At 40.9% G+C, this 15879-nt stretch overlaps 1 protein-coding gene across 4 annotated transcripts in view; it reads left to right on the forward strand.

The window, feature by feature from the left end:
• Nek10 (NIMA related kinase 10) overlaps positions 1–15879 on the forward strand; it is a 237548-nt gene that overhangs the window by 20703 nt on the left and 200966 nt on the right. For all 4 annotated transcript variants that reach the window (XM_010638285.3, XM_010638286.3, XM_010638287.3 and 1 more), the window contains exons 4-5: positions 1865–1995; positions 3644–3742. In XM_010638285.3, coding sequence (XP_010636587.1) covers positions 1865–1995; positions 3644–3742 — 230 coding nt within the window. The remainder of the gene's footprint in view (positions 1–1864; positions 1996–3643; positions 3743–15879) is intronic.

Raw genomic sequence — 15879 nt, forward strand, 5'->3', positions numbered from 1 at the left:
CATGGTTAAGTTCCTGGTCTTTGTAACTATAGATGCCAACTCCATTTTATTTTTTGAGTTGCCACGAGTTGATCCTCAGTCCCAGCTGCCTGCTCTGCCTCAAAGGCAACGGTTTCTGGCTGTGCAACTGTCTGCCCTCTTCTTGAACGTGCTTGTTTTCTCAGTACTGGCTACCATTCCTCTTGCAAACAGAGTTCTGGGAACTGTATCAATGGCAAAGGGGTTTGAAACTCTTTGGAGCTGGAAAAATTCTGATTTTCTGTGTGTTATGAGAGTTCATGTCTAATACAGGAAATTTTACTTATTGCTGTGACTTCATATCTAATATTCTTTAGGTTATTTGTTTAAACTTGGAAATCACCTATCCTGTAATGACAAATTTTATTTATTTAGCAAATTAAGCTGTATAATGGGAATAATTACAAGGATGAAAAAATATTTATAAAACATAATTACGCTTCATAAATAGTAATTCACTTTACTTTCATAATAACACTATATATTATTTCCATTTTAATAATGTGGAAACCAATGCACAGAGCAATTAAGCAAATTTTCCAAGATCATGGTGGATTTAAACCCACAGAATCTGAGAATTCATTCTCTTAATCACTTAACATTGCAGCCACAAGCACTTATATTCTTTTGTTGCTCCATGCGACTTTTCTATTGGTTGATTGAACTGAGACATATTTTCTACAGTATTGAATGTTCATTATTTATATTTTGAAAAATTCAACTGTGGCTTCCATAAGACGAAGAAAGATTTTGATTTTTTTTGCTAGCTATGAAACAATTTCCCTATGGTAATTCATTTATGGGTAGTCAGAAACATTGTATTTTGATAAGAAAATAATGTTTCCATATTGATTTCTATCACATACCTCAGTGGAACAAGACACCAAGTACAACATATTATAGCTTTATTTCATATAGAGAATGGAATGATTTTCTAAAAATTAGATCTTTTGTTATATTATACTTGACTTACTTCATCTGTAATAATTATAGAACATTTTTCATTTGTACTTTGGAAAACACAAGGTATTCATCCACATCATGCTTAAGTTAATGTAGTACTAGAAACAGATCTCAAGGTTTTCTCCATTATAAATAAATATTGGTCCATGAAACTATTTGAATACTGATAACTTGACTGTTTCTCATATGAGTAACCAGTTCATCTAATAAATGGAGGCATAGTCAAGTTGTAAATTATTTTAAAAACTTCCTTTCCTTATGGTGAGTATTATATTTTAATGACTTTCATAAATAGTATTAAATAATTAGGATGTTCAGACTGATAAATGTGATAGAGTTTTATTTACCATTATATCCCAAAGCAGTGGTATACTTGGGAAATGCTGTTGATTGGATGTATGCTTGAAGAGTTGTCTCAATTAAGGCCTTTCACACTGTACTCAGTGCCATGGGTGGATCTAGAAACTTAGTTGCACCTTTCAAACACAGGAGAATCTTCAAAAACATGATGCCCAAGCCTCACCTCAGAGCTGGAGAAACAGCACTGAACAAAAATAAGCAAGTTCTTGCTTGTATTAAGGTGACATTTGTATCAAGGGGGACTGGAAATATGTAAATAACTTGCAATACATAAATAACATAAGCTACGATATGACAAGTGGTACTAAAAGTTATGAAGACAAATTAGTGTAAGGAAGAGAAAGTAAGTAAATGCTTAACTCAAAGACGCTTAAATCTTTAAAGTCTTACATTTATCATTGTGTTACCAGTGTGTAGGGGAGTTTGTTCTATTCGTCCTCCCCTCTGTCTCCCCCCATGTTGTTACTTTCTTTATCCGGGGCTGAACTGTGATCCTCACGTATTCTGGCTTCTATTTCTGTAGCTTCCAGCCATTAACTTTGAGAGTGCCCAAAATAGCATGACGAAGTCGGAGACCGCCATCAAGGCAGGTGGGCACAGAGCTCGAGGTCAGTGGCGCGAGTCCACAGAAGCTGTTGAACTTGAAAATTTTAGGTAAGAAATCTCCCTGCCCTTCAGCAGCCTGCCCCATTTAAGTTTGCACCAAGTGCTACAATTTAAAAGCTATCTCAAAATTTACCGTGGAGATTCTTAGTTTAACAATTTGGTTGGTGCTTAAACCATTCCCAGAAACAATGCATAAATAACAAGCTTAATAGTCACAGGTGAAACTGAGCTGGGACACTGTGGTGGCATATATTTGGCGTTAGTTCAATGAGGAAATGGTTCCAGGTTGTTGACCTGGATCGGCCAATGCCAAGCTTTGTCTTAGCTTTTGGTCTGTCTACAATTTGCTGGTCATAAGAAGACAAAAGAATCTGTTGCTGTGAGCAGATGTGATGGCTAAAGAATGTGGTAGTCAAAACAACAGCAGTTTCCAGTTGCAAGGATAGCAGCTCACTTTTAATGTCAAGAGTGGCAGTCCATGTTTATCTCAGTTGCCAAGTAGACCTTCTAGAAGCTGCGCATTCTCATGGGCCACTCCCCTTGCAGGAGCTGGTTCTTTCAGTTTTATAATGTTCCTGGGTCACCGAGTACCATGTAAATAATGAATGGGATCAGACATCAACATGACTATTCCAGAATGATCATTTACTTATTTGACCAAGTTTGTTTCTCTATTATCTTATAAATGAAAATGGTCCAGAAATCTACATGACATTACCTAGGATCATATTTTTCAAAATATATATTTAATCAGAAATGCTAAATAATCTTTCTTATGTATTCCATTCATGAGTATCCATGTACTAAGAAATCTCTATAGCCCTTACCTGGTCAGGAAGGGGACACACAGGAGAATGGCATCTGAAAGACAGTACAGGCAGAATGGTTACCAGTGACAACAGAAGGTCACAAAACTTGCTTTTGAAATGGTAAATTCATTCAGTTTCACTTTATTTGGCCTACATCTTAAAACTAGTCTGTTTTAACATGCACCAAAATATAGGTTCTGCAAAATGTGATAATTATGTGCATTATCTTTTATGTCCCCTGGCTTTGAAGTAGAATGTCTTGGGAGTATTTGTAAATCTCTTTAGTAGCATGAAATATCAGCAAAAAGAAATTACAGTTGGAATATCTCCAAATTTTATTAAACATACACAAAACATAAACAATCAACAATCAGCAGTCAGCACAGCTGAAAGAGTGCAGACTAGATAAATCAAGCCGTCAAGGCTGGAGGAATGTAAACTGTCAATGAACCCCTATTATCTAGTAAGAAAGGCAGGAGACAATCCATGATATAACATATAGAGCAACTAATGGAGTTGAGTGTGACTGGAAAGAGAAGGGAGAAAATTCTCCTCTGTTTGTGGCCCAGCTGTCTAGGTGAGGGCCCTAGATACTCTTTTTCTGTGTATCCTTTTATTTCCTCCAACCCATTTTAGCTGGTAAGTTTTTAAAGATAATTACTTAATTAACAAGGTAAGATGGAACACATATGATTGACTATCTTTGCTGTTTACAACTGAATTTCTATTTCCTATTTCAACAGCTGATACTTGCTTTTAGCAATAATATGTTGAACCTCAAGACTCCAACCATATTTGTCTGAAGCTAGATGGCCTTTGCTTTGTTAGCATGGAGACAGCCTTAGTTATTTTTATTGCAAAATACTTTTCTGTTTGTCTTATCACAGTATAAACTACAAGAATGAGAGAAATTTCAGCAAACATCCCCAGCATAAATTGTTTCAGGAGATCTTTACAGCTTTGGTGAAAAATAGACTCATCTGCAGGTAAGAGTGTTCCCCAAAAGCAGAGCTTTACCAGAGAATGACACATTTCATATGTCTTATATGTGGAATATGATTTAAAGCAATTTACTAGGCTGAGCACAAAATAGAGGAAAGGCTGTTTAGAAGGAGGAGAATGAGCGGGCATTGCGTTTGATCTCTCTAAAATCACTGGTTAGGTACTGAATTTAGATGAATTTGATGACAGGAAAGGTAAAGTAGGAAAGCACTCAAGTTACACTGGTTTTCTTACTCTCCTCATTTTGAGTTTGGATACTCAAGGAGGAGTTCATTGCGTGGGTCCCTATGAAAGAGACACTGGGTAATACCATGGACTGTGTTCTTCATGTCTTACTTTCACGGTTGACACGATGACTGCTTACATGGACGCCCCAGCCTTGGCCTGAAGGAAAAAAAAAAGGAGTGTGGAGCACGCAGTCACAGCCTCATGGAGATCTCTTCTCAGGATCACCTCTGATGTTTTTTCTCTTGCGCTGTGACCTGCCTGAACATAGATGCAGTGTTTGGGACTGCAGAGGAAGGCTTAGTTGTGTGTAGTCAAGAGCCATATATTGCAGATACTGGGGACTTCAGGCCCTGGAGTGCAGTCGGCATTCAACTTTTTAATCCATTCTGACGGCTTCACTTGGGAGCTGGGTGTGCTCCTGCTGTAGATGAAGGAGGCTCTTGTGGTAGGACCCTGCTTTTTGCTCTTTCCAAGATGCCCAGGCTCACTCCGAAGGCATCAACTGAAAAGATGACAACAAAGAAACTAAAGTCCTACTCATCCCCTTGGGACTTGATTGAGATATCTGAATTCTGTCTTAGTGAAAAATAAAATAAGAATGTTAATTATTTAAAGCCTGAACCAAAATAACACCCTGACTTTGCCCAGTGCAATAGTTGCTTTGTTTTCCCCTTACCGGGGATCAAACTCAGGACCTTGCGCTTTGCCAGGTAGGCGTGGTGCTGCTGAGCTAACTCCCGGCTAACAGTGATTGACCTTAAACAGAAGACTATCCTGATGGACCCTCCACTGATTGTCAAGGGCTAAATACCTGCCTAGGTGGTGGCCTGATGACTTGGTCTTTTGAATGGGGTCATTTAATACTGCACAGACACTGCCAAATACTCTGGTTTAGTTTTAAAGAATACAGGTCTGGAACAGCATCTGGCGTGCCTTTATATTTGGCTTAACCTAAGAATTTTTAGGCTGGCTCAGATGATAAAAGAAACCTAAAATCTTTTCTCAAGTGTAATTGGATTATTGCTCAGTTCTCAATGATACACACAGAGACTGTTGAAACATTAAGGAAGATTGCAAAGGACTTGAAGCTGCCCTTGAATAATGATTAGCAGCAGAATAATGATATCAGGACATAAAATTCTTTAATTTTTTGAAAACAACTAACATGAACTCTTTAAAGGATATCCAGTAGGACAGTTGTCATTGCGAGGTCAGAACTTTGGGGAAGGCCCCAGATACAAAAATCATTAGGGAAAATAGCAGGCCAAGGGTGGGCATTGACTGGTTAGAGAAGATCTTAACAATTCTAAAGTTAAGGGATCTCTTACTTAAGTGATTAATAGGACATCTTAGATCAGATAGAGTTGCTTTTGTTTGTAATATGAGCAGTCCCTGGAAATCTTCAAACCAGGAAGAGGTAATTTAGGCTTCCTTGCTTTCATAACACAAGAAGGAATTTAGGAATGCTGAGCATCAGGAACATCCTTCTGTGTCATCCTTTGGCTGATGACAGATCGCTATGTTCACTTCTATTCTAAAAGCAGGGCTGGGTAAAAGTTAAGGATTAAAGGACTTCTATTGTCCCTCACCTCATGTAACCTTGCTATGATGGCCTCACTCTCTTTTTTTTTCTTGTGACTTTTAATTTAGAGTTACAATTTAGGGCTTCTTTTGGTATGGCTTCCTATCCCCTTTCATTGTGAACATTAGGTTTAGTGTTGGATAGGAAGCTGAGGTTCAATTTCTCTCTCTCTCTCTCTCTCTTTCTCAGTACCAGGGATTGAACTCAAGACCTTGCACTTAGTAAGGCAGGCGTAATGCCACTGAGCTACATCCCCTGTCCTTGAGATTCAGTTTCTTACAGTGGCAAAGAACTACTATGTTCAAGGAAGGGAGGATACAAATAGTGGAGAAGGATGAGAGGGTGAAAATACAAAGATGAATAGGAGATGTGGTTCCTTTCTTCCTGAAGACTCATAGCCGCTCTGACCAGCAAATAAATTACTTACTATCCCACTAAAAGGGAAAAGATGGGAAATATATTCAATTTATATTAAAACAATTAAAGGCTGAAGGAGATTTTTTGGAGGGAGGTGGATCTTTGGTTCTTAGTCCCATTCGTGCTATAGACAAGAGTGGGAATGTTTAGGATATTATGATGCTTACTTACCCTTAAGATATGGCTGATTTGGAACATAGACTCAAGACATAAAGCATGAGCCATTCCAGTTCCTCCAGGTTTCTGCTCACTGATGGTCAGGTTGTGGCTTTTCTTCTGTCTTGCTCTCTGTAGTTGCAGTCTTCCTCTTGTCCACACTTTTAGACATCTCCTTCTAGGTTCTTTCTGAAGCCTGGCCTGTGATTACTCCCTCATTCTCAGAGACATGCCAGGTGGCATCTGAAACTAGACAGACTTGTTAATCCAGAGTCAGATAAGGTAACACTGCAATTACCTCACGGGAAATCTGAAAGGGCAAGGGAAAATACTGTCCCAAAAGTGAAGGTTACACAACACTGGCTAATCTTGAAGCGTGGCAGGATATGAAATGTATTTTAATCTCCCAGCCTTTCTTTTTGTGATAACATAATTTGTCTGTAGTAGAGACTGATGTTAGAAAATAAATTCACCCCTTTACCTCTCATCTGACTGAACAAGAAAATAAAAGTGCTCAGTATTCAAGACCAGATTGTTAGGAGATTGTTAGGAGGTTGTTTAGGGAGGTAAAACTTGTCACACCATTGATATATTCTCTATTAACTGAGCACTTATACAACTGAACTCTACGCAAATGTCTCTTCTGGGTATCTGCTTCTCCTTGCTCCCTCTTTGTTGGTCTGTCTATTCTTTGCTGACTTAAAGATGCTGTAGCACAGTGAGAATATAATTTACCTTGTGAAATCAGCTTGCACATCTTGCAAAAGATTACAGGGTTTCATGAAATTATTAGAGTGATGGTGCTGAACTGGTGGAATCTAACAAATGAGGCTCTGGCAGAATTAGGCCACTTGACATTTGATGAAAAGGGTATTAGTGGGGAAGATGGCAATGTAAGAGTATGTATTGAATAACAAAATCAGGAGGGGCCTTTTGGGGTATTGCAGGGAGATGAATCTTTCTAATATAATGACAAAAATGGACCTCTTTGTGCGACAAAAGTGAATTAAATAATATTAGATCATGTTCTTTATTTTTTTTCAGAGAAAGCATGCCAGAATACTAGCAGAATTCATTCTAGCTTTGATTTAGTTAGTAAGGCAGTATAATTTAAGTTTTGTTAAATGTAAGGTAAAATATGTCTCAATTTCACAGTTTATTGTGCTCACTTCGGCAGCACATATACTAAAATTTCACAGTTTATTTTTTAAGGTGTTACTTTAATCTTTCCTTCTACTCCTTAACACGGAATTTAGAACATTCACTTAGCTGGCCCTTCCTGGTACTATTGTTCTGGGATAACCAGGCTCTCTTCCTCCTGCTATAACTTTTGTAAGAGAGACTCCCCAGGTAGTCTCATTTTAGTTAGAAGAAACCCACGCATCCATTTACTACAACCCTACCTGTCCAAAAATTCACTCACTTTTCTAAAAGAAGTTGGCATCCTTATTATTTTATATTCACTTTCCTGAACTACCTGCGATACACTTTAAACATTTTGGAAATGAGTCTGTAGGCTGTAGAGATGGGGAATATATTTATATTACATAGAAGAGAGAACTTCTTGAGCAAGAAGAAAACATCTGTCCAGACCATGATAGTCTTATTAGAGACTTCTATAAAAATTGTTCTGGGAACATCATAGATGCTTTTAATCAACAGGAACAATACAGCATTCGTTGAACAATCAGCCTTTGCTGTCCATGTCATCTCCTGGGCTAGATCATGATGCAGTGCTTCTTTTTCCTTTTGTGCTTCACCTGGTCCTTTAGCCTTCATTTTCCAGACTTTCTCACGGAGGACAGTGAGATGAGAGGACTAGAATTTAGGATGTATTGAGAATCTCTAGTAAAATCTCTTTAGTCGATGAATAAATTTAAGTTCTTGAAATACAAGCAGTTGCTGGGAAGAGGCTTGTTCTGTGGACTTTATCTCATCACACAGTAGAGCAACCAGTCAAGTTTCCTCCCTGCCCAGGAGAGGAGAAGCCTGGCCATTTGGGGTTCCCTGTTACACAGTTCAGAATTCTGTAGGAAATAGGTCAAGTCAGCAAAATAAAGTGGATACAATAAAGTGGCTTCTTTAAGGCCCTCAACATCTGAAGCTGTGCCTTTATGCACCTTCAATCTTCCGATGGCTTGTTCCTCTGCTGGTCTACAAAGCTCTTGAAGATCTTGTTCCTTCTTGGCCTCAGAGACTGGTGAGCTCCTGGAGACCAAGACCTGGGTCTTACATCCCAAATCAAGCCATGGATGCAGGGTTCATCAGAGAATATCAAGACTGAAATTCTTCACTTGGAATTTCTTTCCATTCAATTATTTGGATCAGGTTAAAAATTTGAAAAATACAGAAAATTATAAAAAATAAAAATATATCCTGCACATGTGGACCTCAAGAAAATAATGATTTCTTTTCTTCATGTTACCTAACTTGGAACAGATTTCCAGCTCTTACACTTTTAATTTCTCATGAAATGTCACTTAGGATATAGCCCATTTAAAAAATATGCACACACAAGCACACGCACACACACACACACACACACACACAGGTGCATGTGTGAAATCTCAAAATCACAGAGATGTAATGGGCTCTGAAGAAAATACAGGCTCATTTGATGGATGAGGAACTGAAGATTTAGGCCGAGGTCTAGAAGCAGTGTTGGCTCACACTCTTTTCTCCTGTGCCTTTCTAATTCTCTGGCTTCTTTTTCTTTTCCCTACAAACTAATTTTTTAAAATTGCCCTAATTAGAACATTTCTGCGTAAAGAAAATTATAAAACACCAGTCAGAGAGTATTTATGTTTTTCCTAGGGTTTCACCAGGGAAAAGTGCCCCTTTGGTAATTGTGTACTCTCTTTCCTGCCGCCCTTCTGCTCGTGAATCTCATCCATTTGGATGTCTCATGGGCATGAAATTCAAGTGTTCCCACCTTTCCAAGGAAGACCTACTTATTCCTGGACCATGCGTAGCCACTAGAAACAATTATAAGGTTGGCCAAATCAGTAAGCGATACGTTCTCAGCAGTACAGGAGCTTCTCAGAGCCAGAGGACAAGTGACAGTTACATTCCAGGAACCACAGCTGCCCAGCTGAAGGTCAACCCATCCCTAAACTCTCCTGTGAAGGTCTCTATGTGCCTCAACTTCCTACCAACTGGGCTGTAGGAGTCTGAGCCTTATTAGGTACAGGAGGTACCCAATTCCTTGCTGTACATTGCTATAAATTCTTCCTTTGTTTCACATGTTGAGCGATAGATTCTTCCTTCTTTGGGAATTTCAAAAGTAACCTCCTTTGCCAGCTGACTACTGTGGTGCACACCTGTGATCCCAGCACTTGGAAGGCTGAGGCAGGAGGGTTGCTGCAAGTTTTATGCCAGCCTGGGGTACATGGTGAGTTCAAGACCATCCTGAACTGTATAGTGAGATCCTATTTCAAGCAACTAATTTAAACAGTCCTAAACTAGGACTTTTGATTTTTCTTTCAAACTATGAGAAAACCTCGGCTTTTTTAAACATCTTATTTATTTATTTATTTATTTATTTATTTATTTATTTATTTATTTGTACCAGGGATTGAACTCAGGACCTTGTACTTGCAAGGCAGGCAACAAAACTACTGAGCTAAATCCTTGGCTCATTAAACATATTTTTAACATTACTGCATATTACTCATATAGAATATTGGTTTGCATTGTGACATTTTCATATCAGCATATAGATACTTTGGCCACATGCACCAAAATCTTAATTCTAATCATCTCCATCTACCGCCCTAGTCCAAACCACCATCATTTTTTACTTGGACCATTGCTGTAGGTTAACTGGGTTTCCCGCTTCTGATGCGTGGCTCTCTGTACTTTGTTCTTAGCACTGTACCTAGAAGATTCTTTTCAAAGGCTCAGTCAGATCACACAAATCATCTGCGCAAAGCCTGGTAGTAGCTTCCCAGGATAAAAAAAAAACAAAACAAACGCAAGTCCCTGTTTTATTCTCCACGGGCCATAGTGTGCTGGCTTCTGCTGTTCCTCTGACCTTAACTCCCATTGTTGCTCGTTCTGCTCCAGCTCTACTGGCTTTCTTGCTATTCTTTGCACAAACCACAGTGCTTCTGCCTCCGGTGCTATGGTTTTAACAGCTGTGCTGTTCTGACTAAAACATCCATACAGCCCAGTCCCTCAGTGCACTTGTATGCCAATCTTATCAGGCAGCCCTGTTCTGATTATGGTAAGGGAGCACCTCTAGACTTGAGGGATCTTCAGCCTCTCCTGTTCTTCCCTGTTTACCTCCTGATACACATTTTACTTACTTGTGTTTATAATTCATCTTCCTTAAAGTGTGAGCTCTATGAGGCAAGTATATGGCTTTATCCTCTGCTGTACTCCAGGGCTTACAGCTGTAGTTACTTGATACGAGGTAGTGAGTAAATATGCAAAAGTATTCTGAAATTCTCCTCAGTTTTGTAGAAGAATGTCCTTCCTGTTCATACCCTTCTGATTTCAGGGACCAGTGGGATCTACTGGGTGGAGTTCTGGTTGGGTAGCTGCACATTTTGGGGGAGGGTGATTGAGTGACATAGAGGAAGAATAAATACATTGAGTATGTAAGACAAGTTAGCACGGATACCTGTGGGATAGATAGATTTCCTCTCATCTGTTGTTTCTGTTGCCTGTTCTCTTTTCGAATACTATGTCCACTGTCAAATTTCCTGCCTTGTTTTGTATTGTTAGTAGAATGTGGCATCTGATGCAGACAGCAAAATGCCAGGTGGTCCTGTCCTGGACAAGGGCTGTGGAGCACATCAGCTGCCATGTATTAATAGTCCTGAACACAGTGGCGTAAGTTCAGTCACAAGAAGGGATAACTATTTGCCTGCTCATGAATTTGCTTCTGTGTGGCTGCTAAATTGAGACACATCCTCCAGGGAGACACTATCTTGCAGCCAGATGAGTTTTCAGGACCCCCATAGCCTTCTGAGGAGCATTCTTGCTCCCACAGTAATATTTGCCTTCCCTTTCTCTTTAGTCCTCTTCCTATGAGGGATCCTGGTGGAGGGAGAGAGACAGTTTGGGCTGAGAGTCAGGCTCAGTGCTGCTACTTTGGTAAGGTTCTGTGCCAGTCGCACTGCCACACCAGGCCATGGTGGCTGAATCAGTAAAATGAGCACACCCTCTTTCCCATCTGTCACTACTATTTGTGTAATTTTCTGGTTGCACCAGCTTATGTGTTTCCTAGGCCCCCAACCCTTGGCGAACAGACAAACGTATCATCTTACAGCGCCCGCAGTTCCCCTTGTGTCCCATGTGCCACCTCCTTGTGTGGGGGGAGGTTTAGAGCCAGGAGCCAAGGAAGGAACAACTGTTCCTTCAGAGGTCAGCGCACATGAGGAGGAGCCAGAGGACTCAGGCATCGGGAATCCTATTTACATTTACAACACCAGAGGCCAGGACCATGTGAAAATATTAATGGCTTTGGGCTTCAGTCCCAAAACTACAAAACAACAAAAAAATGCCATTTGCTTAGAATTGAACTTTCAACTCTGGAACTATTCTGGAATCCTCCATTTATTTATATTCCTTTAATAGTGAAAATGAAAAAAAAATCTGCTGTGGAATTTTCTTTTTCTTGGGGAATGAGAAAGAAGCAGGAAACCCTTTTTATGTTCCCTTTAATATGAAAAAACATAGGAAAGATCATGGACTTTTACCTCAGTAAGTTCATCTATATGTAACAGGAAAAATACCATGCAGACAGATCTTTGTGGCATGAATCATCTCTTAGTATTTCCCACGGCTTTTCTTCTTAAACAATGAAAAGCCATTAGCATTCACCCTCGTTAGGCTCCCGCAGCTGTTTGCAACTTGATCGTCCCTTCTGTTAGAGCTTTGAGGGGCGCTGTCTTTGCCCTCCATCGGGGGCTCTGTGCCATCCTAGCCAACCACAGTACCTGAAAGGGAAGCTTGTCATGTGTTCTCTCCCTATTTATATAGAGATTAAAGGTACTCGTCCTGTAAGAGGAACCTTGGAATAGAGACAGTTTCACAGCTGTTCCCATAGATGAAGTGTTTCCACAGATGATCACTGAAGTTCCCAAATGTGCTTCAGATTTGCCCCGTTTCCCAAGGCAGGGTGTGCACGGTCCGAAGGCAGGATGAACCATGGTGCATGTGTCATTGTGGCCCTGGATGATGCTGCCTGGCCAGCAGCGCTGGGTGTGGTTGAGTCCTGCCTTTATTTTCCAGAGAAACTGGGATTTGTCCCCATGGCAAAAGGGTCACTGACAAGGTGCTTGGGGAGGAGGAGTTGTAGTGAACAGGAACCTTGGTGATGGCAGGAAGAGTAAGTCTGAGCTAGTGATGCCTTGGGAACATTTACTGAGCATCTCTGCAGTTGTTTTCTGCAGGGATTATAGCTGCAAGGAGCCCTCAGACATTCCTGGGAATGGAGGCTATGGGGAGAGCATGTCTTCCTGCATTCTCCCATGGCATGGTGAGTGGCTTGGGTATGTGATGTGGGATCGAGTGCCTTCAAAGAGGTTGGGTCTGATTCACTCAGGATTGAAGTGTACAGGATTGGGGAAAGAGTTGATTTTCTCAGTACTGTAGAGGAGACAAGGCCTAATTTTATCACTGGAGGCCAAGGACAGAAGCAGGACAAACTGGGTGAGGATCGACTTGGGTCTGCAGTTTAAGAAGTGTGCTGGATACACAACCAGCTTAGCTGTGGAGGTGAGCAAAATTCTGACACTAATCTGAAATAGCTTCTGTAGCACCTTTCAGGTTTTTGTGGGGGGATGGGGAGCTAAGTAAGACACTTTGTGCTTTGGGCTTTTATTTACATGTACACCAAGTATAGCTTGGAGAACAGTAAGAGACAAGGGTCCCCTGGATAGGACCACCTTCTGTAGAGGACTCCAGGTGACATCCAGTGTGGCGTTTTTGTTGTTGTTTTGTTTTGTTTTGTTTTGTTTTTGTACAAGGGATCAAACGTGGGTCCTTGCACTTGTGAGGCAGGCAGCGGAACCACTGAGCTAAATCCCCGGCCCTGGCATCCAGTGTGTACAGGGCTCAGCCTCTCTTTCTCACACCTCTGCACCAAACACACGCTGTGGTTAGAACAATTGCAGGTGACTGGCCTCATATCACATTGAAGAAATCTTTTTAACTTTTCAGGTTCCAGTGCTCAAGAGACACAGTAGGCTGTATGAGAAGTACTTTCGGCCAAGCCTGTGTGATGGGGGCTCAGAGTGGTTGGGAGGGTGGGAGAAAGGCACTGGAGAAGGAGACAGGATCAGAGGCATAGTGGGGAGGTCAGATTGTATATGACCATGTGGATCATGTGGATTATGGTATGGGCTTTGGCTTTTGTTCAGGTGGGAACTTATTGGAGGCTTTGGGTGGAGGAGTAACATGAATTGACTTGGCATCTGTAAGGACACCCTGTAGATGTGGGAAGAGTAAAGCAGGGGTCAGGGGGAAGCATGGATCCCACGTTGGAGGCTTTTGCAATAGCTCCAGCATGAGATATGAGTTGAAGCTTGAGCCAGAGTGGGTGGAGGAGGAAGTAGTGAGATATGGTCAGGTTGTGGAGCAGACAAGACTTGCTGAGGAAGTAGGTGAAGGATGTGAAGGAAATAAGGAAGAAGAGAAAAATACCAAGAGTTTTGCTATTTTGGCAAATGGATGTTTGAAAACTGGAAGGAATCAGATTTCTGTAGGTTCACAGAGTTTACAGAGTCACTTCAGCCATGCTAATGATCAAAATGAGATTCAGGAAGTGTAGGTGATAGTTTCTTTCTGGGCTCTGTTGCTCTACCACCCTGAGCCCTAGTGTCCTCTCCAACTAATGTGAAAGGTGCCTTGCTTTCTGCATGCTCTGTGGCCTAGATGGCTTCACACGGGGAGGCAACTAGACAGTTTAACATTTTGACAGCATTTACTACCAGTTTTAACCGAATGAAGTATAGCTCTGTGATGGAAGAAATTGCTCATAGGAGCTCAGCAGGACCAGGAAGGGCAGAGATCATCCTTACCTTGTCTCCCTATTTCTGCACCAACTAGAAAGCTTACAATATCATGACAATGAAGGCTTCTCAGTGGACTGTGACCCTTAGCTTTATAAGTGAGAGGTACCTGCAGTGAGACCATCCCTGCTTCCCTTGATAACCTTGGTAGAAATCAGGAAATTAGTGCTTATTTGAGCAGCCACTGGGTACAAGGACCCATGGCCTCCTCAAACTAAGACATTGCTTGGTTCTTTCCATGATACAGCAAAATTTCAGCTGTCTTTACTTTAAAGATCCTAAAGGAGCACGACTAAGTCATATATTTTTCTGCTAAAGAAACAGTTTCAGAACCTTTCAACCTTCGCTTGAGTGGACACTTACATATTTGATGTCAGTGAAATGATACTTTAAATAGTTCTTCAGAATCTGATGCTATTCTGGATATTGGATATATTCCACTTTTGAGGCAAAAATCCAGACGTTTCCCCCTCAGAACGGGCCCAGTCTCATCAGTTACTTTTGTGCTTGGCTTTTAGTAAGTTCACCTTCAGTTTCTGTCTTCATGTGATTTCTGCAGTGACTGCTGCTTTAATTTAAAAAGCTTCTAATGAGCGTCAATGTAGAAATGTGATGTCGGTGCCTTGCCCTGAATCCTGAAATCCTCATGCTCTTGGTTTCAGGGCTTCCTGTCCAAAAGCACTGGCTCTACCCTCCGGATCCTTGCGTGGCTTTGACTGTAGGCTCAGTGAGAGGAAGTGCCTGGGAATTTGTTCTCCTTGTCCTTCCAAGCGCTGAGCCCTGGCAACAGCTTTAGTAGTAGGAAAGCCTGGGGTTCTTGCCTCAGTGTGGGACAGCTGTGAGGGGAAACTGACATCCAGAGTCCCAGCTGGCTGGGGGTTTGGGGGGATGTGCCAGACGTAGGACCCTGGCTTGGCTTTCTGCACTGCCTTCACTGTTTTTCTTGCTCTCCTGCCTGGTCTCTACGAAGAGTTTGTCTTTAGTCATCAATTTGTGCACACAAATCTTCCTCTTGGGAATAGTTTAGGGGAAACTGACCTAAGAAAATACTTTATCACTGTTTCCCAAACTGAGCACCAAAGTAACCCAGGGCCGAGGAGAATGCTCAGGGGCACCATGGAATATTTTAAATCCCCCCGCCAAAAGTCGTTGTATTTATCATGTATCAGGTATATCACAAACTACTCCAGGTAGTTTATGATTTCAACATTAGGTTGCACATACTACTTTGATGGTGGCATATCCTTTTAAAGCTGGGTTTTTGGTGGCTGTAATAATAAAAGGCAAGCACTCCATGAAAGTCAGGCAGAAGAGGATATGAAAGTGGTGGGGGCTGATCTGATTCCAAGGTTTAAGAAGTTCTTTAGTACCTACAGGCGCACATGCCCTGTTAATTCGGGAATGTGGTTATTTATAGATAAAAAATTAAAATATTTTTCTTAATGTATCTGTATCATTTTTTCAAGTGGACATTAAAATGTTAGGGCTTCAGTTCTTACTGAGTTATACCTAACAAATCATTGGAAATTTTAGCTGTTTACTTTGATTTAGGGGGTGCCATGAAATGATTGAGTCACCCAAATAGTTTGGAGGCCTCTCTTTCCTGTGGGTAAAGGTGGTTTGTATGTGTATTGTATTAATGTGGGTCAAATGTGCCATCCAAGTAACAGTACAGGTTACAGATTAAAGTTGAAATAAACTGAATGCTTATCTTATT

This window comes from Fukomys damarensis, unplaced genomic scaffold (genome assembly GCF_012274545.1).
Source record: "Fukomys damarensis isolate Sample0158 unplaced genomic scaffold, DMR_v1.0_HiC HiC_scaffold_28, whole genome shotgun sequence".
In the NCBI taxonomy this organism is placed as follows: Eukaryota; Metazoa; Chordata; class Mammalia; order Rodentia; family Bathyergidae; genus Fukomys; species Fukomys damarensis.